At 43.2% G+C, this 25,605-nt stretch overlaps 1 protein-coding gene across 1 annotated transcript; it reads left to right on the plus strand.

The window, feature by feature from the left end:
- Window positions 1–15,711: 15,711 nt before the first annotated feature.
- Window positions 15,712–25,174, plus strand: wdr38 (WD repeat domain 38). Its single transcript, XM_088940727.1, has 9 exons — window positions 15,712–15,780; window positions 16,485–16,605; window positions 17,271–17,387; window positions 18,389–18,486; window positions 19,996–20,076; window positions 21,102–21,224; window positions 22,094–22,243; window positions 22,961–23,008; window positions 23,772–25,174. The coding sequence occupies exons 1-9, from the start codon at window positions 15,712–15,714 to the stop codon at window positions 23,904–23,906; spliced, it is 942 nt and encodes a 313-aa protein (XP_088796853.1). The 3' UTR covers window positions 23,907–25,174.
- Window positions 25,175–25,605: the final 431 nt, after the last annotated feature.

The following is a 25,605-nucleotide window of genomic DNA, read 5'->3' on the forward strand; positions in this document are numbered from 1 at the left end:
TTTGGGGGATGAATTTCTTTATGTTTTGCTGTATTGAAGCATTAATGAATTGAAGCATTGAATTGATAGAATTTAAAGCATCACTATCGCTTTCTCAGCCTTGTAAGAAGAAATACCCATTTTTGTTGTTGTTATCATTGCTTTGCTTTCACTTGTTCTATGAACAACCTTCTCAGCCTTAAAAGAAAAAAATACCTTCCAAGCCTTCAGACGTGTTGTGAAAGAACCTCAGACACTAAACCTTGCTTAAGTGGGAGAGGGAGAGAGAAAACTGTGTGTTTGTTTAATTCAAGCCAGAAAGCTGCAAACTTGGTTTTGAATGAAATCATGTGATAGTCTAATTGAAACATGAGCCCAAGCAAAGGAAAACCACTTCAAATCAAATAGCAAACTTCCTTCTGGTCTTGATTTTCTTTTAAGCAGGACCAACTTCAGCATGAGTAAGAAAATGTGAATGAATTATGAATTATTTTACTAAAATGTATTTAGATTAACTTTGGCCTCGATGTGGATTTTGCTACTTTGCGTTTTTGTTTGTCTTGGTTCTAGTTAAGTGACTGACATGGCGATAAATTGTATATCTCCACAAAACACATATAACAAGACTTATTTCAACTACACAAATTATGTTTCATACACATAGGATAGATTTTTACAATATACTGCGTGTGTTATTTCAAAATACACAGCATTTGAATTCTGTTCCTTCACTGTGTACAAAGACAATTTCAGCAACACTTTTTTGTGCCACGAAAAAGGTAGAATTCGTTTCTTTAAAAATAGTGTCCAAAATTATGTTGTCTTGCAGTGATTCTCCTGCCTAAATGTCAGACAGGAGGAATGGCGATGAAGTGGTCAGTATTACAGATGTATTGTGGTCTTTACAGTTTTTGTATATATTTATCAACAGAACATCAAATGAATTATATGGGTATCCTGAAAAATAAAGATAATATGATTTGTAAAAATTCTAAGAATGTTTATTCTGGAAGGCTATTTCAAACACATTAGAAATGAAATCACGCACCTGTCACTTCAGAAGTTGCTGTTCCTAAAAATGCAACACAGAATATGACCTTCTCTCTAGCAGTTGGGCAATTATTAATTAAAGAAGGACAGCAAAATCTCGGTAAAATGTCAAGTCCAGTCCCATGTCAAAGTGTCCAGGTGAGCATGGAGTCATATGGTCCCAACGAAGCAAGTCAGTAAGCAGAATTCTTCAGTTTAGTGAAATTTGACGACTGGCGGAAATAATAAGGATTCTGCTGAACACAACAGAATGCACACCAAGCAGCACTCTCGAGCTGTGATTGCAGTTTCTGCTCCTGGTTCTGTTAGGAGGCTAACTAATGGTGGGCACTATATCTCAACACCCTTAACTGGTACAGGTTAAGGGTGCTGCAGTGGCGACTCTATTATATGAATCTGTTCTTTTAGAGATTATGTTGAGTTTTCTCACCAGATGGCCTCAGAAAATACGGAGTCAGTTTTAGGTGGGATTCTGAAATGGCACACAGGGATTGACAAGGAACGTTGCCTCGCTGGCAAGAACAGTGGCCAGTCGAAGACCGCGGTGCTTCAAGGACCAGCATTTGTAGCTCTCTCGCACTGCAAGGAGGAACACAGAAAGAGCTCAACGAACAAATCGATTTATCTTCGGCCCAGGCACAGACACCGAGCACAGAGAGCAGCAAACCTTAATTGCAAAGACACCCATCTCCCTTCACACACCTCCCCACACACTCCCTCTCGCAGCGCTAAGTGCGGAGGGACAATGGAGCATAATCCGCATTACATGTCCCCGGCAGGCAAGAAACCAGCTAAGTGCTTCACTGAGGAGGAAATAATTTGATTTGTTCGCCACAGGCCAACCCAAAATGAAGAAACAGCAGGTGTCTTTCGATGAAGTAGGAAGCAAGTGGTACAAATAAAAGAAAACCAAGTGCCTGTGGCATTAATGTGAAAAGTGATTGTCAGAATATATACATAGTGGCTTACGGCCTTTCTTATTTATGTTGCCCTTGTCCAGAAAGACTGCAGCCTCTTTGTGCCAAGTTTAATCCTCTCAACAGGATGTGCTCTGTAAAGAGAGGGGGCGCAGGTTTTATGGTGCAGTGGAGTCAAAGCTGTTCATCACAGGAGCGGCTCCTGAGCTTTTCAGTGTCGAGAGTTGCTTTAGTTTAATTTCCCTGAAACATTTCTAAGCAAAGGTCCCAGGTATCAAGCAGCGTTCTTTCTGATCCACTTAATTAGCTGTGCTAAAGGGTTTATTGCTACTGGATCTCGAAAGCCATCGAATTCCCTAATCCAGTCCATCTGACTTCTCACCTCGGATCGAGAAATTGAACTCTTCAGTTTGGTCTGGTTAATTCTTTGGGCGCTACTGAACCCAAATTTCCTACTCTGCAATATTCCCCATAAAAGAGTTTGTTTTCCCTCTCTTTTCCTCCTCATAAAGCTTTCTCTATAATGTCAATTCCCTGTATTCCAATTAAGAGAAAATAATTCCCTTAACTGACACAAGTTTAAGATTATTTTTGATATTTCATTACACGATCCTCATGTTATGCTGAACCTCGACGTTTTTGGGACATCTCTTTTTGGACCGCAAGGTAAAAAAGAGCCGATCGTCTGTCGCAATGAAGGTTAAATTGAGCAACTACAAGAACATAACACCGGTTAGAAGATTGTATCAGATGTGAAATAATCAGAGGTGACAAGACACCTCATGCTTAAAATGAGTTTCACTGGAAATACCATCGCCCAATAACAAAATGCATTTAGCAGTATTTTTATGAGTAGTTAGGCACTGAGTGACCTTAACTCACTTGACAGTGGACCTGGACCTACCTCTGTCCTCGGATGAGGAAGGCAGGACCCCAGGCAGAGAGAGACATTAACCAAGGGGAAGATGCACAGGTGGAGAGGTGATGGAGGTGGGACGCAGGAAGACAAACTGAAGCGAGAGACAGAGGCTCGTGTGCATCCGTTTTCTCAGGAAGATCTGGGCTGCCGTCATCCCTCCCAGACATTTTAAACAGTTCCTTAACTAAGTGGGCTGGAATAGGTTGAGCAACATTAACGTTATTGTTGGCTTTTTTTAGGAGCCAGCGGGACCGCTGCACCCACCAGTGGAGATCGATTTCATGGCCATACTTGTGGGAAAATGTGGGCAACCAAACTTTGCACGCGAAGGACATAACGCTGGCTGCAACTCTCTGGCAGCCCGGAGCCCACACAGAAACAGGTGTAGGGTGTGGAGCAACGCCTTCACAATGCCTTTCAGCAGGGTCAGCTATGTTGGCATCAAAGTCCCTCATCCACAGTGGAGAATATTTATTACATTTAGACTAAGACGCCCTTATTAAAAGTTATTAAAAGTGTTCGGCAACAGCTGTTACAAGCCAGTACCGAGTGCAGAACTTCCAGCAGAGAATTCCACTCCCTGAGTCAGCGTGTGACACTGTATAAAACTGCTGTCATTGCTCAGGAGACTTTTAAATATAGATATACTTGTAGGCTCACAAGCCAGGTCTAAAATCTGGTATAAATATGTTATTGCTTCAAAAGACATTACAATTTACATTTGTACTGTAGAGGCTGCATTCTAACAGAAATAAAATATATATTTTCAAAAGCAGAATGGTTCTAAATAACCAGCAGATGAGTCAGTCTGGGAGCCTGTTCCTGGAACTCAAACTCGAGACGATTTATTTTGCACAACCATTTCTCAAGACATTTCTCTTCCCCAGAGTACCAGAAGCCCCTAAGTAAGCACAGGTGATAGTCCCACAGAACCAGAAATCATGGAAGAAAAGGGAAATCAAACATTGAAGGTTGTTTGTCGCTTCGGCACTTTCCTTTTCAAAGTGCAGCATCATTGGGAAGCACTTTTCGAATCGCAAACTCTTGTCCCCGTTTAAAGGAGGAGGCACAGGAGCCCATGAATCCAACTCAAAACAGGCGAAGGCTCAGCGTGTTTAACTCGAGTAGCCTCAAGCGCCTCTCCCCCTCACTTTCCTGATTCTCAAACTCCGGGGGAAAGGGATCCAGTGAAGAGCCCCACGGCTGGTTTTCAGAATGAGATGCCTTTACCGATAAGAAGTGATGTTGGCAAGTTTTTGAAAGCAGCAAAGTTGGATTTTTCTGACTTTTCCCCCTCCCCCCCCCAAACGTAGGCCTTTTTATGGACCGATTGGTAAGGCGTAAATCTTTCTTTGATCTGTCGGCTCGAGCTAGCATCAGCGGCTTTATCTCTCAGCCAGAAAACAAGGAGGGAGGAGAAGGGTGTGTGTGTGAGGGAGGGGGGCGGGATGGGATTAATGAGACAGGGCAGTACTGGTGCAGAATGCTAAGTGAAGAGGAACACTGATCGCATTCACACTTACAATAGGGCATGGCAAGGCTAAGGAATGAAGCCATCACCCCTCAGTCTGCTCTACAAGCCCTTTGCACAAAACACTTCATTGACTGTGGCAGCCCCAGTCCCTGCTCCTATTAAAAGCCATGACTCACTCTGTAGGAAGTCAGCGTTTGTACTGTAAATGAGGCAAATTCTCCGGACTCCCTCTCTTTTGTACACTAGAGTTTCAGATTTCCTCCACGGGCACCAGCGTTCCTCTCCGATGATAGAATCAATCCAAACTTCAGGTCCTATGACCTTCCCTGCTCTGTAAAATGCTCGACGTTTGAATTGCTTTTGGAGTTATCTTCTGGCGTTGGTCACGGATGGTGGCTTGTTGGTTCTTCGGAAGTTCTCGTAGTATTCAGCTTCTGTTGTTCAGAGGAATTCTCATGCTTATTTCGCGAGTGTGAAAATGTATAATATGTTGAGATGGCATTAACCAGCAGCAATAAAAGGAAATAAAGGCGTTACGTACTTTTGGCATTGCAGTATCAGGTGTTGAAACTGTCATACAAGAAATAATGTCATCTACCTCCAGCAAAAAACATAATCACGTGTTTCTGCGGGCTATATGACACAGGCCCATTGGTCAAATCGGCCTGTGACCCTTTTTGCATTAGCACCTTTAAGATGGGCTTTCCAAATCAGACCACGGGATTCTGCAAGCAAACTCTTTAATTGAGCGACTGCCCAGTTCCATCACTTCACAGGAGGGCTGTCCTGAGCAGTACTGAAATTAACCAGTGTTCTTGTTGGGAAGCACTCTGCAATGGGCCGGTCCAGAAGAATTTTATAATCCGATAGCGGATTGCAAAGATGGATAGTCCAGCTCTTTCTTAAATGAGAAGAGGCCACCCACAGCTCCTGAACACAGGATGTTCTGCCGGTCATCCTATTCTCAAGCAAAGCAGGATTGAATGAGGGTAAAGCATCAGTCTAGCCACATATCCTGTGGAAACAGTTACAGTAATGGTCCACAAGCCCTGAAGAGAACGAATGTATTTCTCCTTTCCAAAAAAGTAACTTTTTGCTTCAGACTCAGCTGAGGTCCAGTATTATTGGGCATGCTGAATCCGACACACAATAACACACTCACAGAATTCACTGCTCATGGGGGTCGGTGACTCATTATAATACAAAATCATGGGTTGCCAGAGACACCAGGAAGGCACTTCTAGACTAGATGGTTTCGTGATAAAGAAGTTGGCTCTCAGTCCAGCTAAAGCAAATATTTTGCTTTACTTAGAATGGAGCGCTCCTTTTACTCTGGGAATAAGAGTCTCCGTTAACATGTCTGGATCTTTTTTTTATACTGTATTATTTACAGCTGCAAGAAGACAAAAGCTCTTTGGACAGACCATCACAACAGGTGACAAAGAAAAATGGTAAACGGATCACCTTTCATAAACTCAGCTCCTCACAGCGATCCTCAAAAGAATTCCTCTTGGCCTGTCATAGGAGTCACTCTTTGAATCGCAGTGCTACATTTTTAATGTGGGAGGACAAAAGGTTACCATATCGTTGCAGAAGTGCTGTGGTTGTAGCAGGACCAGCAGGATAGCACTCTGGCTTGGTACATAGTTTAAAAAGTAGTACAGGACATGAGGCTTTTGTTTCATTCCACAAATCATTCTGCTACCTCCGAAACTGTATGATAAGTATCATCCCTCCTGCGGTTATTTACATTTGGCTTTGAATGAAGATTTCTAAAGCAGAAAAGAAGTCATGTTCAGGGGCTCAACTGGCTAAAAAAAATTGGCACTGTCCTAAATATTTTTTCCAATGTCTGTGGGAGTATAACTTGCACCATAGACTGGATCTAAGGAATTTCAGACCAGTGTCTGACTACTGTGTCTCTGCACAGAGGACATGTCGGAGCTGTAGGAGGTCAGTGGTACTGTATAGGTATTTAACAACCCCTGCCACTCATTATATTATTAATCCAGTTACTAGTTCAAAAAAATGCCAGCTGGCTTTCTTTTTCCCTACCGGGATGTTTATCCTGGATTAGCTATAGTTTGCAGAACAATAGCCCAAAATGGTTGCTGTTTTCACAATGGTCTTAATTAAACGAGTACCCTGCTCCTAATACCACTCAGCTTGGGTTACAACAAAGGATCTGAGTTATCTCCCAGTGCATGAAGCTGTGCTTAAGAGCAGTACGAATGGGAACACCTTTTTTCTCCTAGGCTTCTTACTGTAGTACTGAATTCAATCCTAGGTTTCCAAATTCTCTGCATCTGGTGCGTGGGATCAGATAAAATGCAATGATTTTTGGTGATCTGGATTTTGCACAAACTCCAGTTGGGAATTACCGTGTGTCAAAGCGGTTTGTCGTGAGACGTGCTATAAACGCAGCACTGCCTTACAAGTCTATCAGCGCTGACCTGAGGAGCAGAGCTTTTCTTATTGACTCCTCTCCAATCTCCCAGGCTTCAGGCAGCGCCTCGCAGCTGTTCTTGCCCAACAACCAAAGAGAATATTAGGCAAACAAAGCCCAACAAACTCTATAGGCTTTTGGCCTGGTGTTTACTGCTTGGGCATCCTGGTGACAGCTAGCTAATGACCGAGCTGAAAAAGCCAAAGTCTGAGGCATTGAGGAGCCACTTGGAAGAGCCAATCAAAAATAAATCTGTCCCGTCCAAGAATCACAGGTTTTCAGCCCAATATGTGTTAATAGCTTTTCCACCAAGCAAGTCTGGAAACCAGAAAGCCCCTACCAAGTGACTCACTGGAAAGTGGGCCAAACCACTCGGATTAATTTTGGCCACAGAGTCAGTGAACAGCTGAGTCTGAGAATGCTTATTATGGTAGTGTCTGACGGAGAGCAACTCCTAGCTGTTTGAAGCCATTGTTAATTTTGAATCTATTGAGAGTTCTTCAGAAAGAACACCAAGGAATGAATTCATTATTCCCAGACATAACAAAGTCCTCTTTGCAACGACAGCATGAAACAAACGTACCCCAAAGGCGGAATAAATGCGAGTAATTCTATTTCAAACATTCTGCTAAATTATTTCACCTCGCCACTAAGGTTCTGCTGCAGAAAAAGCCAATGTTACTCGTGATTCTTGGTGCCTAATGCAGAGAAACACTGCTGCTTCACACAGTGTTGTAAGGGGTGAATCTTTTTCACGCATCATAGTACCTGTGGCAAAAACGTTGACATTCAAATTTCTTGATTAATGTTTTGTAACTGTCCTTAGCACTAAAAGACTCTGAATGAAATTAAAAGTTCTTTATGCAGATACAGTACACAGATGCCAGTGTAAGTATTACCACATCACACCAGGCTGCTTATTAATTGGGTTAATAAATGTTTCTAAACTTTATTTAACAATCTAATTTGATTGGACACTCAAAAATCTCATACGATAGATTGTCAAAATTGGATTTGTAATTGGTAACAACCATGTACTCGTTTCTGAGGTCCAGCATTGCCTCTATTCTGGGTTCCTGTTAGAATGTAACAAGACACAGGTTGGACTTTTGACTTTTGCAGAAAGTCAAAATTGTGAAACATAAACATTTGAGTTGGACTCCTGCAGAAGGAAAAATGTTCACTGTGGGTTTGTCTGATATACCATCATTCCCACCTGTATCTGATCATCGTCGATGGCCATCCAGTTAAGGAAAGGCTGTGTGCAGGCCTGTACTCTGAGCGGTCAGGAACTGTACCCTTCGAAGTAGTGTATTTTTAACTCTCTGGACCAAACAAAGAAACAAGTGAAATAAAAGTCATCAATTAGCACTGGAGATGGGGAGCTCAGCTGGAATGAATATCAGCAGACACAGTGTTCCTCCAGGACTAGGGTTGGGGACAACTGCTCCATTAGAAGCTATGATGACACATCTGTTTCAGTGGAGGAGCACGGTACTTCAAATTGACCAGGGAACAACAAAAGTAAATGTCAAGATTTGATTGTCAGATTCAAGAATAGATGTGGATCAGAAAGCACTCTTATTAACAGCTGGCTTTAATCACAGCAGATACTCTCAGAAAGGGAAATATTGAGCACTGAGCACATTTTGTTGCATATTTAGTAGTTCACAGGTGCTGTGTGGAACTTGGCGCTATGACTGCCTGGGATTTGTAGATTTGCAACAGATTGCTTTGCACAGAAGGCATGCCTGCACACAGCAGAGTACGAACCCACAGTGATCATCATTAAACCCTTCTTGCAGAAGTTCATTTGAAGTAAGGGAGGAACTGACGAGCCCTTTTCAAGTAAATTTACTATCAAGCCGACAAACAAATTACACCTGGCTGCTGCTCTCCTTAATAATACTGCTTCATAATCTCCTGGTTGGTCCGGGCCACCTCTGGTTGTGCGCAAATTGCAACGTTTATCACCCGTGGACTAATAGCACACATCCTGCGTACAACACATCAACTGCTGCAGCACGGACGTACGGTTGAATACAGTCTTTTCAGCTAAATGTGCGTCCTCTTGCTCTATTTTAGAAACACCAGCCGGAAAAGAATTATGAACCACCGCAGTGTGAAATCCCCAGAACTGTTTGTGTGTGTCCAGTCTACACACATGTCCCAGGACTCAGCTGACACCTTGTGGAGTCCGCGACAGATTTCAGAGGAATTCGACTCCTGAGGGCTGGGGTCAAGTAGCTGCTCTCCCAGGCCAGTGAAGGTTCATGGTTGTGCCATTTCTAATAACCTGCCTCGGAAATGACCCACATCTCCTCGTTTAATGAGGCCAGCAGCCTCCACTGCCACACGGCTGAGCTTGAGAAGAAAGATGGTTAGCAGACCACCGTTAGCAACGCAAGGGCCCCCTCAGCTCCTGCACACATTACACTGAAATCCAGGGCTGTACCCCCAAAATATCAGCATACAGTTGTTTTTCTTCTACAAGGAGGAAGACTGAAGAATGTGAAATCAGTCGATTCAAAGCCTGTCGAGTCTCTCGAAAACGGCTCATTCTAGTGATGGTTTTTTTTCTTCCTCGTTTCAAAAATAGCCCCCCCCGATAGCATTGTTAGATGAAAGAGCTGCCAGTGTCCCATATCTAACTCTACAGCTCACTTCCTGGAGCACACAGGCATCAGCCAGCTTGAAAAATCCCTCACTCTCTCTTATCCAACCTTAACACTTGCACGCCCAGGAAAAAAAAAACATCCTGTAGCATCAGTTTTTTTGCTGGTATTAAGTGCAAACTGAAATCACAGATAGCACTCGCACATCAGTCAATGAAGGCTCTGGTTCAGAAGTCAGGTTGAGTTCTGCAGCCTGCTGTCTGTGTGGAGTTTGCGTGTTCTCTTCTAATTCGCATAGGCTTCCTCCAGGTGCGATAACCCTGATCATCACTTGAAAATCAACAGTTTTAACGGCCTTCTCATAGGAAACAGAGAGCCAATCGATTGAATGACAGAGTTCAGGAAAGAGACAATGCAGGGACAAAGCTGATAGGACACCCGCATTGACACATGTGACAGACATCTTAGGTACGATAGTCGTAATATATACACAAGCTACATGCAACAAATTGCTTAGAGCCCTTAAAGTAATTGTTTTAAAAAGTCAGGTTGAAATCTGTATTAATATTAATCTGTTATTAACGACTCATAAGTCAAAGATGGCAATCTTTCATGAACCCAGCTCAGTATGGGACCTGCTCACACTCTGTCAGAGTGATCATTCTCTTACAAATCAGCCCCCTTTTTACCAGACTGTACGATCTCTGTTGCCCTCTTGTGGATCTTTTAAGGAACTGCAATAACGATGAATTAAATACATTACTATCCAAATTAGTGCGATGTCACAAACCCAAGGATAATTATTTCATCGATAAAAAAGGTAACATGACAGTGTTTCCGAATCCTGCAGTCTTATAGCTCTCTTGTGAAATGAAATACTCTAACTACTGGATTCCGAACCATTGCTTAGGGTTATATTGACTTTTAGATACGTAAAAGATTTATATACAAACAAAGGGTGTTTTGTATAATTCTGGATATGGAGTATAAGAGGAAACCGAAAACAGGACAGTTCAACTGTTTTCATCAAAACTCCAAAGTGGTGAAAGCCCGACATAAAAAAAAAACTTGGATCGAGAAAGCAGAAAAAACAATAAGTTGTCAATACACACTTCACACCACGAGAGGGCGATGACTACATATTCAACTTTCCGTTACACCCCGAGTGATTCCCATACGGTATTAAACCGAATGATTTTAAGAAAAACCTCACATCGTCTGGGAATTCCGTCACCTTTCTGTTCAGAAGTGTGATTGTGACTGTGGATGAAGCAAAGGCCGGACGCTTCGTGTTAAAGTGTTTATAGCAACGAAGTGACCGCAAAAAGGGCATCTGGTCACCAAGATACACGTCGGAGCGAGCAGGAATTTGAAGAATGGAAGAGCAGAAACAGAACAATAACCCATAAATAAGTAGTTTAAATAAAGAACTGGACATATTTATGGGACAAACATGTACATCTTGAAAATGATTTTGTAAAAATGAGTTTAAACAATTAAAAACCATACCGCATTTACCATGCATAATTACAGAAACATGCACATTTATTTGTTGTTCAGTAGATCAGCTTTAGGTATGGAGCTCCTATGCTTCAGTCAAAGCTTGACATCTTGTCTTCGTGGTACACACGTCTTCATAAATCCCTGCACGGAGACACATTCCCAAGGGAATGACATGGTGGATCAGAAGTCAGAGTGTCCCTAACTTTCCAGAAATCTACCTTTGGCTGAGATGTCCCCCCCCCCCCAAACACAATTGGATTGACTTTTTTTTTTTAAGAGTTTGTTTTTCATCCTTAAAACACTTCAGTTCTCAAGGGTATCAGCATCACAAACACTTCCTGGAAACCTACCAACAGACAAGTTAACAGACAGTATGTTTTCCAGGCTGTATCATTTCACCTCCTCAGACATTTACAACTGGGAACCTGGAAAGTTCTTTCAGTCGGTCCAGCTGTACGAGTGACTTTTTGCCCACAATCGGTCATAAGAGACAAGCACCCATGCAATTCTAGATTACAAAGTGCACTGAGGACAGGAATCAGAAGTGCAGAACGGAGGTGTAGAAACCGGACGTCTGCTCGGATGTCTCCGAGGCAGACATGAGCGAGACTCTGGTCTGCATACAGCCGGCCCGGCTCGTACATGCTGGGTCTTTTATCTCTAATTCTGGCTGACTGTTCCCAAACCTCACAGTCCCACGGTTTTACAACACCAAGGGGGAACACGCATCAGTCAGTACAACCAGTCTAATTTATAACTGTTTCTAGGTAGGTGCAGGAGTCTTTGTAAAGTAGCAGGACAATGGTAACTAAATGTTTATTTTATTATATTCAGTTTCCAGAAATCAAGATTACCAACAGTGGGCAGCAGAGTGACTCAGTCATTAGCATTACAGTGGGAGGACCCCAGATTCAATTCCGGACCTGGAGTGCTCTCTGTGTGGAGTTTGCATGGTCTCCCAAAAAAACTCATTGGTAGGTGAGCTGGCTGCTGGGAAAAGCGTCCCTTCTTAATTGAGCTAAGATATTGCTTCATTGGAATATTCGCACTTTGCTTCCATTCTGGAGGGATTTGGCATTTTATTCTCCTTCCAAAACACAACAGTCAGAACACCAACCTGTTCAAGGGCTGGAGACAAACAGCTCAGATAAATATTAATCAAGTTGATGAAGGACCGATTGCGAGGGCTCAGATGGAACACAAGCCCACAGGCCCGCGGCTCACCAGGACCAGGAGTGGGTGGCACTGTTCTCGAGGACGGCAGTCTGCACGGTCCACAGTTCAGTCATTCTTGTCTCAGGATTTCCAGGCACAAAGCTGAAGAGCAACTGTAATGACTTACCTCTCCGACTGTTAGTCCTTATGTTGACAGGTATGGGAGAATTCCCCTCTACCTCTCCACGTCCCTCACTGAGGATATTCACTCAACTGTCACTGTTTACACTGATGTGTTCAACTCTGCTTGACCTCTGAGCAACCAGCTTTCAATCATCCCCGTACAAAGCATTAATCTCTCCTCCACCCACCACACGCCAAGGGGTTATTCGACCCAACAGACTCTGTACTGTACCTTCCTTTCAGAGATTACCCTTCACTCATCATTCATCTCTACAGCAGCTGCTCCTCCTTGGTCAGGGATGCAGTTCTTTGACTTCACTAAACACCACTCGCTCCCCTGGCACTGTAACTGCCACTCTGCGGATTTCTGACAGAGACCGCACACCTGTCTTCCGATGTCGGAGCACAGAAGACTCCCTGCATGCTGGACTCCCTACAGAGCTCTGCCTCCCCTGCCACCACCTCCAGGACCCAGACCAGACTCCTGCTGCCTTCCTCCTGGCTGCTCTTATACCCCTGCCCATTAAGACAAGGGCGTGGCCAGTTCCACTCAGGGCCTATCAGAATTGCTCCTCACTCTCCTTATGGTAGAGCACCCCCTTAATTAATGTTATTATCCCATTAAACTAGGTGTGCCTTGTTATTAATTTGGCCTTTCTCCTTGATTGGGGGCTATTAAACAAAGCCACCCCCGCACGACCTCGCAGGTCACAGCTAGGCTTCAATGTCCGGTTTGGGAAAACAAGCCTATGGAATCATTTCCCTCAGTGTATATAAACACTGGCAAATGTCACCATAACTACACATGTAACCTCATGTAAATTCTAACCTCCTCTGTGTAGAAAATCACCTCAGAGCTGAAATATGCTACCACTCCCCAGATGACCTGAAGGTGTCAGAAGGACTCCCCCCCCCACCCCCCCGAGAAACCTTTCTTTTCCATTATGTTCTCTCAAACATCTGTCAACCTTTCCCGTTACTGCACCTGTTTCGGAAAAAAAACCCAAATTTACAGTAAACCTTGTTGTTCCTGTTGCCATGGCAACGCCAGAAACCTCCTCCTGACCCACAAGCTTCGCCATGGCAACCTGGACAGAAGAGAACCGATGATCAGAACGCGCTGTTAGGAGACAATTAAATTAAGCATTTTATAGGAGAGACAGCTGCAGTGGAACTGAAGTGACGCGCGCACACAGATTGTTATCATTTAACTGGATATACAGTATGCATGTGTTTCTACGGCACTAAACAATTTCCAATCTAGCTGTCAGCAATACAAGTTCCTCTGTGGTCTGTTTTGGATACAACACAGGGAACAATCTTCCATGGTACTTATTAAGCCAAAACCAATTTTTATTACTTTAACAAATGGCATTCCGCTTGAAGGTTTTTATCAAAATACTTAATATCAGGATTTATTTAGGAAAGGTGAGCAGTGTCCTAAAAAAAACTAAATATTTAAAATAAATGATCTCTTATGCATCTAAGACACCAAATGGAGCACTGATCTTCAGTAGCTCACATCAACACATACATGTAAAAATGCTAGCCTCTAACGTTTGGCATTAAAAAGCTTGCAGGATCATCTGAACCTCATAAATCACCACACAGTAATACTCTGGGATTATTAAATACACATGCAGTGAGGCCACTCAGTTACCACAGACTAACAATAGAACAAATTCTTAAGGGGGAATTCATTCAGGTTTTTTAAACCCTGAAAAGCAAGGTACAACTCAATGCATAGGGCATCTTCAGGCACCTGAAACACATGTGACAAGTAAGTTTAGGAGCATACAGGATAGAGAACAAGAGACCTGTTTCTGTGGGAGTCGGTAACAAAAGCCCTAGCCACATTGCTGAAGCCAATAAACTCCTTCCAGAAACGGCTTGATGACATTTGTGGTTCAAAAGAGCTAGAAGACAAATAGCACACATGGGTGTGTGTTTTTTTTCTCCAGAGACTCCTATTAAAGAAGAATAAAATAGCTTTAGAGCATATACTGTAGGTTAACATAGACGGAAAATGGATTAAACACACGCAAGAGATCTAAATCGCATTTCGCAAAGGAATGTATTAACATGTAACTAAATGTGACAAGTATTACGTTTAGTAAAGTATGTGCTTGGAGTGCAGATTGTGCAATTTTATATTTTTTACCCCACAAAAATCTCATCTGCGGATTATAAATTGGGAAATAAAGTGCCCCTACTGCAGGGGTGTCAGAATCAGTTCCTGGAGTGTCTTCTGGTTTTTGTGCCACCCGAATTCTCGGTTACATTAAAGGTCTAATTGTTTCATTAACTTCTAACCAGGATTAAACGCGTTTTCTAGGTAATTGTAATTTTACTGGAGCGCATTTTTACAGTCATTAAATGAAATACGTCTAATTAGAAAATAGAAATTAATTAGTTTTTATTCATTAGAAAATAATTAAGTTAACTGTTTTATTGACTACTCACGTTGGACCGAAAACCAGAAGACAAAGGGCCCTCAAGGAATTAAGTTTCTCACGTTTCATATATGCATGTGCCGAGAGATCAGCGCGATTAAGAATTCCAGTGTACAGTTCATGTACATATGGAAATAAAGTCTTCTACTCTCTACTTCAGTTGAGTTAGTTTGAACGTTACATATGATCTAAACCTATGATATACAAAAGGAAACTACTCTGATCTTGCGAGGACAATATGCAGGTTTTGAGAGTGTATAGAAAAAGAACGACTTTTACACATTTTGGGACTATAATAATTGGGTTTCGAATATCATTCAATTACATTTGCCTTTGCTGTATCGGCCTGTACAGCATGATAAGCCTAAACAAGCTGACTTTATTCATTTTAAAAAGTTTTTTTCGGCATTCTTTATATTTTGATAACTTTTGTGACATGAACACACCGTCCTATAATATAGTGTCAATTTGTATTCAGTGAAAATGATCTGCTTTGTTTTAATAAAAAATAAAGATTTGAATGAACGAAGACTTGCCTACTGTACTTCCCAGATGTCAATCTGTGCTATCATCGAAGAGGCTGGTTAAAGTACAGCGCTGTTACTGATTAAAATATCAGGCCGTTATTTAATATTCATTTCTGCAGTCCTGATAAGTTGCTCAGTTTGTTCTGAACAGGCTATATAAACAAGTATTCCATTGTCAAGATACTAAGAGCTCTGTGCCTGGCAGCAATACTAATAAAATGTGCAAATACTCAAGCCCAGACAAACTCCCCGAGGAGTCAAATCTGTAACTCTGGAAACGGTGCTGTGCGACTCCAGCGCAAACACTTTCTGAGAGATCGACTTCTGAAGCTCTCAAATAGCCGCAGTGTGCACAGTGACCGGGTTGAATACTGCAGCAATTACGAAAATTCGGTTCAAGGTATCACTTCTAACCAGGCGAAGTCAAACTAGGCTTCCGCTGAAAGGGGCCAGAGAAGTATCTAAAGAAGTACTTTAGAAATATAAAAACATGTGGCAAAGTCCTTCAGAAGATTTGACCAGAACAGGAGTTAAATACTTCGCAAGACACAAAGGCGAGGTAACCAGCCTTCGGCTTCAACATTTCAACATTCTTGATCCAACCTAGATTGTAAATCGAATCTGTTCACGCTTTTCTTAACAGATTCTTAACAAACGGGCAGGAGTACTTGTACTCGCTGAGTAATTACTAAAATCCTATGTTTTACGATACGAGGTATTTAGGAGTTCTATGGGGGCATAAATTATTTAATGCATCGAACGCGCATTATCCTTGATGTAAATAAATCTTTATGGCCCCTCACCTTTTCACCTTATTCAATAGCCTGTTATAAATTGACCATTAAACATCGTCCGTTACTTGTCAAACGATAAAATATGCTAAGGGTTTCAAATAAAAGTACATTTGTACTTGAATTTTTTGAATACGAATTGCAATAATAATGAAATGCGTGTTTGCCAGCCGGTGTACTGTAATAAACAGTTTTCTGTTTTGTATTTTGTTTTTTCTTCCTTTTATTAGTTGTTCAGCGTGATCAAGAGTGATCTGTTGTCACTTTTGCTATTCGTGATCATAATTTGCAAAAGTCGGATATATTTCATCTGACCATTTATCTCTTCAAGTTACAATTAAAAGTGTAAGCACGGACAGAATTTTTAAAGCGTCGAATTTGAAGGTGTTTATTATAGAGTGTATTTGTTTTAAACCATCACTGCAGTAATGTTGCGATGTTAAAACGCTGTCTCCTGCCCTGCTCTTCCCAGCTAAACTCATGCGTGTTCTCTCCGGACTGCCAGATTCTCCTCACCTGCTCGGACGACTGCAGGATTTTCCTCTGGAATGCCACAACTGGACAGCTTCTGGCTAAAGTCACCGGACACACGGGTGCGCGTTGTCTGTTATTTGTTTAATATTTTGACTTTTTTGCGCAAGTTTAAGACATGCACTTTGTTGAGTAATTCAAAGACGCGGTGGAGTTAACCATGCACAGCAGGTAGCAAGGAGATGGAGACTCTCATTCGGCACCTCTGTTGAAGACGGACGGGTGCGGATTTATTATTCACTACAGGTTACTTATTGACGATGGCTCTCAAAATGTTCACAGCACTGTGGCCAGTGGCTACGGGCGAATTAGAAAATAGGATATCTCCTTGCAAGTTGTGTGTTAATGTAGTCCTTTCTCTCAAGACAGAACCTTAAAGTGTGTGCGCCGTTTCCTGCGATCACGACTCTGCGGTCTTGGAAAAGTTTTGTTTTTTTACAGTGTTCATCTCTGGTTGGGATGGCTACGACCTTTTTTAAACATGGTGTTCGTCCCCATTCTTCTGCTCTCTGTGATCAGCAAGTCCTGCTCCCAATACAGAAAACAGAGCTCACAATTGTGTGCTAAAGACCTGAACCTAATGTACGCCTACTGTAGGTCCCAGCACTGTGAAACAGCGATGGTAACCCGTGTTGCTCAGGGACTTCATCAAGTTGTATGTATTCTGTAGTCGTCTGTGGGAACCCGGGATTCAGGTTTTCTCTTCTGTCTCAAATCCCTGTCGCAGGTCCAGTGAAGTCATGCGTCTTTTCCCCGGACTGCACGCTGTTTGCCAGCTCATCCCATGACCGCACGGTCAGAGTGTGGCACACGGCTACAACGCAGTGCCTGCGGGTCTTGACAGGTATTTCAGCCGGCACTGTCTGCGCACAAAACCAGCACACGCATTCTACCGGCGCTTTCTTTAGGAAGAATCCCTGATGAACCAGAATCGAGGCTAAAACAGCGCCGTGCTCTCATTGGGCCCGATCTGGAGTGCTGTGGACATTTCTGGTCTCCACATTACAAAAAAGAAATAGGAGCTTTTGAGAAGGTCCAGAGAACAGTAGCTCTACATGTTGTAGGGGTAAAGGGTGTCACTTATGTGGATGCACTTAAGAAACATGTTATTTCTAGTGTTAGTATTCAATGGTTCAAATTCAATGTTTTTTGTCTTTATCTTTAATGTGGATAAACATGGTTGATCCCAGCATATGTGCATCCATTTTCTAACCGTTTCACCCAGTTCAGGGTTGGGGGAGAGCTGGGACCTATCCCAGCAAGCAACAGGCTCAAGGCAGGGTACACCCTGGGCGGGACACCAGTCCATCACAGGGCAGACAGAGCATACTCACACCAGGGCCGGTTTTCCCAGAAGCCAATTCACCTGCCAGTATGTCTTTGGAATGCAGGAGGAAACACACATGAACACAAAAAGAACATACAAACTCCACACAGACAGCACCTCAAGAACTGAAGCCAGGACCCCAGTGCTGTGAGCCAGCAATGCTGACCACTGTTCCACCTGTTGACCCCAGCAGTTATTTTCAAATACATTTTGCAAATGGAGTACAGGAACACAAATGCCACCCTTGTTCATAGATAATTGCATATTAATAATAGAAAACACTTTTAAATTCATGAAATAGACTAAGGCACATTGGGGCTCCACAGGGTAAGGCATTTATTAGCTTATTTGTCAGCTAAAAGTTTACTGAGACAGAAATGTTCTTGAAGGACCCTGAGGAATCGGGTTAACTGTCTGGTTTGGGAGATCATATCATTAGTGGTCTTGAAGTGTCGTGTTCAGAACTGACGTTGTTATTATCAGACCTCACCTCTTGCTATGTTCAATATGGATCACAGGTCACAGCAAGAGTGTGGAAACAGTCTGCTTCAGTCCTGATGCCAAGCGGCTCTTGTCAGGAGGCTGGGACAAAACTGCTATTCTGTGGGATGTGCAGGTAAGATATTGACAAGAGTACTGACTGTTGTACGATTAGAAAACGTATCAAAACTGAAGAAGCTATGAAGACCTTTATGTTAGATCAATAGCATTGATCTATCACGATCTCACAGATTTATTTAAACTCCCTGATAGATCAACATCCACTGGCTGTCTTCTCCGTGAAAGAAAAGCGCCTCCCATTTTTGTAGCTGGACATCCTCTGTATTTACTGATGCAGTTCACAGCTCTTTGTTTATAGGTGAACAAAGCTTCAACTAATTTTTGCAGTTCTCATGCTGTCACTTTGGTTGATGTGCAAAAAAATGACAATTAAGGTGACTAAATTCCCACTGATTACTGATTTATCCCAGGCACTGGCTTGTGATTTTTGGGTGAAAGTGCTCAGGTTGCAGTTTTATATTATGTGAAGATTGAGGGGGGAGATCATCAGTGTGTGTGGGCTACAAAAGAATAAGAAAAGGTTGTTTGTTGTTTCTGCTTTCAACTTTTCAGCATAGAATTAACGTTTATTTTCTGCAGTATCAGGGGTTGCTATAAAAGTAAATTACCTGTGGAACATATATGATCTATGTAATTAAATAATATAGTTGTGCTCCAATTACACGTGAAGTGCCAGTTCAGTCAGTAATATTGCCGGTATTTGGCAGGAATGTACCTGATCCAAAGTAGAATATGACTAAATCAGCAGACGTGCTAAAGACCCACTTTTCGGTTCCTGCAGTTTTTTAAGGTGATGTTAGAGCCATGACTGGGTACCACAATCAAAAGGTCATCTTTGCGATTCTTTTTTTTCCCCACAAAACATCCAGAACCGGACTTCTTTGTCACCAGCATTTAGATGCTTCCTCCTGTGCTGTCGTGTGCTCTCTGGTCCAGAGTGGCAGAACCAAGCGTTATCATGTGTCACTATGTGCTTCGCACCCTCAGTTTGAAATCTATCGAACAAATCAATAGATCGCCTCTGTCTGCTTGCGTTGTGGTCTTTGCTGAGTATCTGTGGAAGCCATATGGCTTTGTCCTTTCACTGTGCAGCTTACTATAGGTGCCACTATATAAAGGACTAGAATCTAAGCTAATGTCCTGTGTGGGCGTTTCTCGAAAAGAGTAGGGATGTTACCCCGGCGTCCTGGCCAAATTTCCCATTGGCCCTTACCAATCATGGCCTCCTAATAATCCCCCTCTATGAATTGGCTTCATCACTCTGCTCTCCTCCCCACTGATAGCTGATGTGTGGGGAGCGTTCTGGCGCACTATGGCTGCCGTCGCATCATCCAGGTGGATGCTGCACATTGGTGGTGGTGGAGGGGAGTCCCCATTACCTGTAAAGCGCTTTGAGTGGAGTGTCCAGAAAAGCGCTATATAAGTGTAAGCAATTATTATTATTATTGTCATCAGGAATTAAAGTGCCCAGGTGCTAGCGAACTTCACACAGAAAGCTGAATCAGTTGAAGAGTCTTTGTTAATCAGAGCGCCCTCATTTCCCTGATGTTGGTTCTAATTCTAGACTGGAGAAATCGCCAGAAGATTCTCAGGACACCAAGGGGCAATTCAGACCAGCATGTTCTCCCTGAATTCTCAATATGTGGTAATTTTTCTTGACCATTTCATTGGACTTTAAGTTGGACTGAAAATGTACGGCCCAGCCCCAGATGACTCATCTTACCTCTGTCGGTAAATGAGAGTGTTACTTTACGTGTGCAAATTCATGTTACATTAGTCTTAGGACAGGAATGCATTCCTGTCCTGAGATGAATGTTTTAAGAATTTGCTCATTCTTGATTTGCTAAAGGTAATATTAAAGGGCAACATTTATTATTTAAAAGGATAATTAACCTGTCTGTTGAAATACTGTTTTCTTTACCAAGTGGAACAGTACCTTTTTAATTGCTAGTTCGTCAGAAAGCAGATCGTTGCCTACATATTCCACTGGTAACATGAGATGAAAAGGGCAGCCCAGGGCTGGCTGTGCATTTGTAAACGAGTTAGGCCAGCAACAGTCCTTGGACTGTGGTCCCTGGGTTGATTCAAAAGGGAAGTCTTCAATTAGATCAGCCCAGAGTCTCTTCTTTTTGGGGGAGTCCAAACTTAAGACAGGTCGGCCCAGACGGTGTTGTGGGAGTCTGGAACAAGCTACCCAGCCAGCCATGTCGTCGAAGGTGTCCGTGTCAAGATATGGTCCTAGGATCAACTCAGCTGCTAGCGACCAAACCAGTCTGTTGGGCTAAGCGGCCTCCTCTCGCTTGTAATCTATCCCATGTTGCCCCCAGGCTCAAAGACATGTTGCAGATACTGTTCCAGGACTCGCCGTTCCTTAAAGATGCAGTACAGCTCTCAGCTGAAAACAAATATTGTAAGAAATCTATGAATTAAGACAGGCAATATAAGGAGATTAGTCAAGTACAGTCCCCCAAAGTGAATTTGAAGCCATTACTATGTATAGAATATGGGAAGGGAAGTTTGTTGTGTACAGCACCCTGTTCAAAATAATGCACCTACATGTTTGTGTTGTAAAATATTGAACGCAAAAGGCTCCTGCAGCATACTCTTCTGTTGCTAATTGTATGACTGATTGACCACACCCGAGATTCCACTCTTTCTGTCTCCCCCTAGGCCACAGGTTCATGGGACTACACTGTCAAGGTGTGGAGTCTCCGCGCACAGGAGCATGAGAAGACTCTGGAAGGACACCGGGGAAACGTGAGCTGTGTGTGTTTCTCTGTGTCAGGGATGCTGGTAAGCGCTGAATGACACTCTCACAAGACCTTTGTATAATGTAAACGTGTGTAACTCTACCAGACACTTGGAATGCACTGAGAAATAGTGTTGAAAATGTCCAGTGAAGCAAATAATTTAGGTTTATTTGGTATTACGCGTAATATGGCGTGAAGATCAGAGGACACATTTTTCACAGGACTGGAGGTCGATATGCTTGATCTATATATTCAACTTCACTGTGGTTGATACTCAATGTCTCACTGTGACCCAGAAAATGCGCCTTCTTTTTGCATAACACACTTGAATGTTATTTTTAATCGTTAAAATGGAAATGCATCTTTTCAACCACTAAACTGTAATATACACTATACTATAGACTTGCACCAAATCTAGACCTCCAGCACTGGCACACTAGAAATACACCAATCGCAATGGAAACAAACAATTCAAGATCTTATCAAGAAAGAAACTGGAGTTAATACTGTGGCTTCCAGCCCTGCTAGAGAGCTGGGACTGTTCTGTTTGGTTGTGTGTGGGGTGCTGGGGCTCTGTTGTAAAGGATCATATGATCGAGAGCAACGCGATTCACTCGGTTTGGGATGGGGTTCTGGCTATCTCACCTCAAGAAGTTTGGTACCGGCCAGTAGGCGGGACTCCCAGCTCTCGTCAGTCCTGTCAGATCTGTAAACTGGGTGCTGATGGCCCTGCTGGGGTTATATACGGATGTCTGATTAATGAAAAGCATAACATGCACTGGGCTGGTATCCCTGAGATCTCCAGAAGGTGCCTCAGCCTCATTACATGGGTCCTACGGGACTATAAGACCCTGTAAGGCAGGCAGCCAAGTTGAGGAACTGACCTTGCAGAAGGAGAGCATGTTGTTCCAGGCGTCAGGGTCGTGGGACCGGACAGTACGGGTGTGGCACCCCAGGCTCGGGACACTGCTCTTCTTGCTGGAGGGCCACACAGGATGGGTGAAGAACCTGGCCTTTTCCCGAGACGGGATAGTCCTGGCATCTTCGGGAGATCACGACACGGTACAGTCCCGCCGCACCGAACACGGGAGAGTTCTGGAGCCCAGAGGAGTTAGCTTCTCCGTTTTCCAAAGGTAGCAAGTTCATACACCATGACTCATGATTATGGCCATACCCGACTCTGTAAAACATGTGATTGCCTTGCCAGATTTTGCTGAAATTCTCCAGGTTTGAGTGGTAATTTGGTGACACACTTTGTGCCTGTAGAGTCAGGTCACGGGAGCTGGGGTGCAGTCGGTGTGGAGTTTGTAAGCTATCCCCGTGTTTGCATGGGTTGACACTGGTGGGAATGTGTGTGTTTGCCCTGCCATGGCCTGGCGTCCCGTCCAGGGGGGACCCCAACCTTGCGCCAGTTGCTGGCTGGGATAGGCTCCGGCTCCCCCGCGGCCCTGAATTGGATGAAGTGGTTAGAAAACGGAAGGAGGGACTTTGTGCCTCATTAAATGAGTTTTAAAGGATGTTTAGGTGGGTATCACACCCTAACCTCACCCACTACTGCTGACCCAACTATCATCCTTCCAGCACACACCTGTGCATCTGCGAATCCCTCCCTCCACCTCAGCATCACCCTGCCGCAGCTCACGGAGGACTCTCTCAGCCAGGCAGGTCAAGGCATTAAGTGGAATTCAGTCAGGACCAGTTACGCCTCAATTAGTGTGTGGCCAAACTACTGAATTGCCTTTTGACTTTGTGTAACCATTCCGAAACCTTTTTTTTTAGGTCCGACTTTGGGACATGTCTAATGGGCGCTGTATCAAATCCCTCAAGGTGCGGTTGTTTTTAATATAGACACTCTTTTTAAGATCATTATCCTAAATACCATATTTACCTATTCACCCATTACTGGTAATCACCCTCTAACACCAGAGCTAGAGGGAAGAGGACTGTGGTCACTTTAAGCCAAATCACACACTGTAAACAAACATACCCTTTACACAAACATACCCACTACAGTTACAAGAACGTGCTGTAAATACTGGCATTTCACATGCGGAATTTTAATATTTTGTGGCATTTGAATAAGTGCCACATCCAAGTGCTTTGCTATTTTCAAGGATGCAAAAAACACAAGTCAATATTCCCTACAGAACGTACATATTCAGAACTTGAATACGTTGTATTATTGTTAATGAAAGAATTGGACAATTTTGGTTTTCCTTGGAGATCTCCTATCCTTGTACTGACCAGGTCTAGAACTTCTGAGATCTGCCTAGACCAGACTCCAACATGGTGACACTGCTGTCGTGAGTGTGTGGCTCACACTTGATGGGCCTACAACAAGATCCCTGCCTTAAATACATGTGGCAGTTGGTCTAAACCAGAAAAGGAAATTGGGAGTGAAACAGAAAAGGCACAGGTCAATTTTCAGTGTTGCTGTTACCCCCCCCAGTTTGTTACAGCATAATGCAGCAGCAAGAGCAACAGGATTAAACGGAATGACTAGCTGTCAAGATGGTAATAATATAATAAAACATACGTGTGGCGGACAGAGGAAAAATGAACACCAATGAACTAGTGTTGTCTGTCCCAGGTGCATGCTGGTCTAGCTCACGGATGCAGCTTTGCGCCCAGTGGGGCCCTACTGACCACGGGACCTGCAGAATTCCTCCTGAAAGCTGGCAACGCCCCCGAGGAGCAGGAAGCAGATCAAGCACAGCAGCCGTGAACAAAACGCCCCTTTTTATCACCAACAATTCTCAATTCCTCAAAGTCAACGATGGCAGCCAACGGCAGTCACGCAGGTTATTCCTGTGGCTTGACGTGTGCCTTTTTGAAGATCAACTCATCTTTAAAGGTATTCGAGTCAGCCAGATTGCGCACTCTTAACAGCTCTAGAGGCTGCGACAAGATCAACTGCATGGCTTTACATCTCATGATCACGTGTAAACAACTCGTGCTGCATTCGTTTTGCCAGGACAGGAGTGTTCTTATAGTAGGGTCAGAAAAATCACTCAAGACAAGTTCAGCCACCTGAAGTGAGTGCTCTAGGAATATGCAGCCAAGATCCTATAAACCAAGACTGGACAATTCCTGTCCGTGCTGGTCTTAATACCACAGATGCTGCTCATTTACTAAAATCTAAAGGTAGTCCAACCTCTTACCCAGGTAAACAGCTCAATTACTATAGAATTAGACGTGATGAAAACCAGGGCAGTCTTACTGCTGCACAAAATGAAGCATTACAGCAATCACTCAAAACTGGAAAAACCCATGTAACAGAATTTTGTCAAGAGGCTACACGAGAGCACATTTTCTTAGACTGAAGCAAACGGCAAGCGAAAATGTTGAAGTCGGAACCTCTGAGCATTCCCCGTCTGCTAAAACCGAACATCTGGAAGAGCCCCGTGTAAAACATGGGTCTTCCCGACAAGCATATTTTGCTGCTATGGAAAAAATGTTTTCCATAAAGGCTGCTTTCAGTTTCGTCTCAACCATGCACTTAATGTGGAAGAAAAAGAAACTGCATTCGATACAGGGGGTTCTGGTTTCCTTTAGGTTTGAATTTCTTTCAAGGTACAAGTGATGCAAACCTAAGCGCATTTTCCACCTAAGTCACCCTGTAGGACCACATCTTTATGTTCTCATAAAATACTTCCAACAAGCCTCAGCTCTCCATCGCATTGACAGGCTTGTCTGGGGTGAAAGATGGCCACAGTACATAGTCCTGCGTTTGTCATTACCATCATTTTATGTGGAGACACCAAGGCCAGCTCAAAATCAGCACTGCCATTAGACCTGGAGTCTACATTTCAGTTTTGCCATGTTCCTAAAATGTTTCCAATTAGTCTTTGGAAGATGAATCTCACTACCAAGTATCTTAAATTTCTGATCTTAATTCAGCCAACGACTGAAAGAAAAGTGTCCAAATATTCAAGTTATGTAATGTCTCATCCTTTGTTGAAGGTTAGCAGTTTAATAAAAATACAATGTCTCGTTTTAAGCGGTCTTTTCTCAAATGTCACTGAAAGATGACACAAATAAAGGTAAATTCACAGAAATGGCTGAGAAATTACTGTCAGTTAAATTCACCTGGCACTGCTTGCTTTGCCAAGACCCTCACTGCTGCACTTTTCACTGTGGAAGAGCAGGTCTCCAGAGGGGGTACGAGCTCACTTTCCTTACATGTAGACAAGCTGGGGTTGAAACTGCTGCCGCCTCCCATCTGAACTCGGAAAATTGCTGGGAAAACGCTCGATTCCCTTGGGTATCTTGGCCACTCCACAGCAATTCCCACCCTTTGGGATGGAAAATAAAATGATATCTTCCATATAGGAAATGTTAAATTTTGACTTTGTTTTCCTTTAAACAAAAGGTCCCAAAACGGTAAGTCTTAACGATATCCACTCCTACAGAACATCCCTGCC

This window comes from Atractosteus spatula, chromosome 23, assembly GCF_055471065.1.
Source record: "Atractosteus spatula isolate fAtrSpa1 chromosome 23, fAtrSpa1.hap1, whole genome shotgun sequence".
NCBI lineage: Eukaryota > Metazoa > Chordata > Actinopteri > Semionotiformes > Lepisosteidae > Atractosteus > Atractosteus spatula.

What these genes read in the sequence shown, in the direction of transcription:
- wdr38 (XM_088940727.1), top strand. Translation starts at nt 15,712, where the DNA reads ATGTGGCAAAGTCCTTCAGAAGATTTGACCAGAACAGGAGTTAAATAC. An exon ending in GTGCCTGCGGGTCTTGACAG is followed by an intron (nt 17,388 to 18,388) that starts GTATTTCAGCCG and finishes TATGGATCACAG; the next exon opens with GTCACAGCAAGAGTGTGGAA. An exon ending in CCCTGAATTCTCAATATGTG is followed by an intron (nt 20,077 to 21,101) that starts GTAATTTTTCTT and finishes GTCTCCCCCTAG; the next exon opens with GCCACAGGTTCATGGGACTA.